Here is a 3959-nt window from a genome sequence, read left to right on the forward strand (position 1 = left end):
GTGTGTTCGTTTGTTTGTTTATCTCTGCTTTTCCTGTCCTGGCTGTCTTCCAAGGGTGATCCTCAGATTTCCACCCCTGAGTAGCTAGAATTACATACCTGAGCCACCCGTGTGCCCTGACCGCGGGTTCTTAATCTTAGAATCGATTGAAGGAGTAAAGTGGGAAAAAAAATTTAATTAAATAGCAGCGCCACTTCAGTACCTAAATGAATTGGGGGTGGTTTTGGCCAGTGTCTGCAGGAAGTTCTTACTCAGGAAATGATTTCCATTTGAAAACCTGGCTCCAAGAGCACTTAATAAGTGCAATTTGGTGTGTCAGGATGGTCCGCATAGCAGCACTCTGCTGTTCCGGGGACGCCGAGCGGATCCAGGTCCAGCATGCACCTAAGGAAGGAGGCCCCCGTGCAAAGTGGCCATCTGCAATTCTGGAACTGCCAGTTGAGCAGACTTGACTTGCTCACTCCGTATATCACTCCTGCGAACCCCGAAAACACAGTAGTCCCCTCAACAATTCTTTGGATCATGAAATGTAGCCGTTGAGGGAAAGGCGAGGAGCAGCCGGATCCCTGGAGACTGGGGACTCCCCAGGGAAGCCACTGGGAACAAAATAGGTCACAAAGCCGCGAAGCTGCACCCCCCACCCCCCTGCCGCCCCGAGCCCGCCCGGATCCGCCATCTGGGAGAAAGGGGTGGAGGCGCCCCGGGAAGGCGGGGCGGGCGCGGCGGGCAGGGCCGGGTGACCACGCAGTTCCCAGCTTCTCGACCGCCCGTGCCCCCGCGCAGCCCGGATCTGCATGTGTGTCGGTGGGAAGGGTTGGGGGGGGGTGCGGCTTCCCGGGTGGTCGCCCGGAGGGTGGGCGCGCGCGCGAGGGGGCGGGGCGCGCGCGTGCCACGGCGCGCGGGGAGCGCGTGGGGCGGGCGGGCGCCGGGGTGGAGGGGAGAGCGGCGCGCACGAGCCGAGCCCGCCCTCACCTGCCGCCGCGCTGCTCACCTGCTGCGGAGAGCGCGCCCCGCGCCCTCGCGGCCCGCTCCGGAGGGAAGCCGCCCGCCGCCCGCTGCCCGTCCCCCGCCACGGGCACCGCCGCCGCCGACATGCCACGCGGGTAGCCCGCACTCATCGGACGCATCGGAGGAGCTCCCCTCCTCCCGGCCTGGGCGTGCCAAGGTGACCCCCCTTCGATGACTCTCCCCCCCCCCCGCCCCAACACCCCGTCCCGGCGGCCCACCGATCCCCACTTTGTCCCCCTCGCGTGCACCGCGCGTCCCCGCCGCCGAGACCGCGGTGGCAATGCATGAGCATCCGTTTGTCTGTCCGTGTGTGTCTGTCCCTGCACCTCCATTGCACACACACCTGCCTTTTGTGACCCTCCCCTACCGCCCCTGGCACACGATTAGGAGTCTGGGGACCCCCCTCCCCTCTTTGTTCTGGGTGGGAGGAGGGGTGTGTGTGTGTGTGTGTGTGGAAGGTGTGCACGAGCGTGCGGGGTGTTGGTGGAGGGTTTGAGGCCACTGACATATCCCACCCAGGATGGCGGCCCCGCGGGGTCCCCTCCGCAGCTGCCCAGACGTCCTCCGGCGCTGCCTGTCCGCCTGCGGGGTGCGGTGGCGCAGGCGAGGCAGCCGCGGCGGGCGCGCGTGTGCCCGCCTCGCTCACGCTGGGGGTCGCCAGTCCTCCCCTGGGGGCGCCGCCGTGCCCACCTGCATTTTTGTGGTGGGGTGCCATCGACGGAGGCTTTTGGGGGGGGGACGGGGTGGGGGAGGGAGATGGGGAGCCGGTGGGGAGTGGCATTCGCCTCTGGTATGGGAGCCGGGCTGGCTTCGGTGCTGGGTGTCGCGTGGTCACCTTGCTGTAGCCAAGCACTCACCAGCCTGTCTTTTGGTTGAAGGGGCCGGGGTGTTAAAATGAATGAAGATCTGAAGGTCAACCTAAGCCAGAGGCTGCCTTGGGATTCTCGGGAGGCTCCCGAGAACGCATCGGCTGCCGTCTCCCCACAGGCTCCGGCGGTGGAGGCCGAGCCCCAGCTCATCGTCAACCCCTGGGACATCGTCCTGTGCACGTCGGGGACCCTCATGTCCTGTGAGAACGCCATCGTGGTCCTCATCATCCTCCACAACCCCAGCCTCCGAGCGCCCATGTTCCTGCTCATAGGCAGCCTGGCGCTGGCCGACCTGCTGGCCGGCCTGGGGCTCGTCGTCAATTTTGTGTTTGCCTACCTGCTTCAGTCCGAAGCCACCAAGCTGGTGACCGTGGGGCTCATCGTGGCCTCCTTCTCCGCCTCCGTGTGCAGCTTGCTGGCCATCACGGTGGACCGCTATCTGTCCCTGTACTACGCGCTGACCTACCACTCGGAGAGGACTGTCACCTTCACCTATGTCATGCTGGCCCTGCTCTGGGGGACCTCCATCTGCCTGGGGCTGCTGCCTGTCCTGGGCTGGAACTGTCTGCGGGACCAGTCCACCTGCAGTGTGGTCAGACCTCTCACCAAGAACAACGCCGCCATCCTGTCCGTCTCCTTCCTCTTCATGTTCGCCTTGATGCTGCAGCTCTACATTCAGATCTGTAAGATTGTCATGAGACACGCCCATCAGATAGCCTTACAGCACCACTTCCTGGCCACCTCACACTATGTGACCACCCGGAAAGGGGTCTCCACTCTGGCCCTCATCCTGGGGACCTTTGCTGCTTGCTGGATGCCTTTCACCCTCTACTCTTTGATAGCCGACTACACCTATCCGTCCATTTACACCTATGCCACCCTCCTGCCCGCCACCTACAATTCCATCCTCAACCCTGTCATCTATGCTTTCAGAAACCAGGAGATCCAGAAAGCTCTCTGCCTCATCTGCTGTGGCTGCATCCCTGCCAGCCTGTCGCAGAGGGCACGGTCACCCAGCGATGTGTAGCAGCATCCGCCTAAGGGGACATTGGCTGGATGGACCAAGCACGTCCACTGCCCACCCAGTGATTGGCCCAGGCTTCTCATAAACCCTTTGCTCCAGATCCTGTCACAAGACACAGGAGTACTTAGCACTGAGGAGCAATTGGCAGCATTTAGATAAAGTTAAGTGATTGGAGTGAAAATGTTACCAGTGTTGTCACCCTCTTTTAAAAAGGGGGGAAAAAAGTTGTTGACTTTGGTGTTCAAGATGATTTTATTTTGTTTTATATTTTGGGGGGGGAAGGTGTGCTATTTTATTTTCTGTTTTGTTTTGGGGGAAAGGGAGGGAGGTTGGGAAGGAAAGAGATTTTAATGTGACCATGATATTATAAAAAGCGAAGTAAATAATTCCCAGAGACTTTAAAAATAAAGGCTCAGTTATGAAGGAGAATGAAGAAGGAATTCCTCTTTTTGAACTTTTTTAAAATAAATTTTTAAAATAAAGTCAAGGTAGATTTTCAACTCTGCATGTATCTAACAGCCAACAAACCTTTAAGCAAGTCTATTTGGAAGAGACCTGTTTACATTAACACGAATTAATTGATGATTGGTTTCAGATACCAATACTGAAGCCATGAACTAGTTTTTAATTCATTCTTTTTGTTCCTTTTCAGCAGTTACTGTGTAAAAGAAATTAAAGTGTTACAACTTCTTCATGGTTGCCTGACTTAGCTAGACCACTCATTTCAAATGTTGCCATGCAAGCCCAGAATTAGAAGAATAGTTTCAAGGTAGATTTTCAATGCCCTTTCTATTTTTTGTTTATTTATTTTGAAAGTCTTGGGTCTTGAACTCTGGGCCTGAGCACTGTCCCTGAGCTTTTCAGCTCAAGGCTAATGTTCTACCACTTGAGCCACAGCATCACTTCCAGTTTTCTATTGGATAACTGGAGATGAGTCTCACAGATTTTCATGCCCAAAGTTGGCTTTGAACCATGATCCTCAGATCTCAGCCTCCTGAGTTGCTACCAGTCCCAGCTCAATGCCCTTTCTGAAACAAATTGGGACATGTTTTGTTTTA

General features: G+C 57.0%; 1 protein-coding gene across 1 annotated transcript; it reads left to right on the plus strand.

Moving 5' to 3' along the window:
• The first annotated feature begins 1060 nt into the window (after positions 1 to 1060).
• Positions 1061 to 3713, plus strand: Gpr12 (G protein-coupled receptor 12). The gene is made up of 2 exons (XM_090341753.1): positions 1061 to 1165; positions 1887 to 3713. Exon 2 carries the CDS (start codon positions 1903 to 1905, stop codon positions 2902 to 2904), a length of 1002 nt encoding a protein of 333 aa, XP_090197879.1. The 5' UTR covers positions 1061 to 1165; positions 1887 to 1902; the 3' UTR covers positions 2905 to 3713.
• The last annotated feature ends 246 nt before the right edge of the window (positions 3714 to 3959 follow it).

This window comes from Megascapheus bottae, chromosome 11, assembly GCF_031878675.1.
Source record: "Megascapheus bottae isolate mThoBot1 chromosome 11, mThoBot2.hap1, whole genome shotgun sequence".
Lineage (NCBI taxonomy): Eukaryota > Metazoa > Chordata > Mammalia > Rodentia > Geomyidae > Megascapheus > Megascapheus bottae.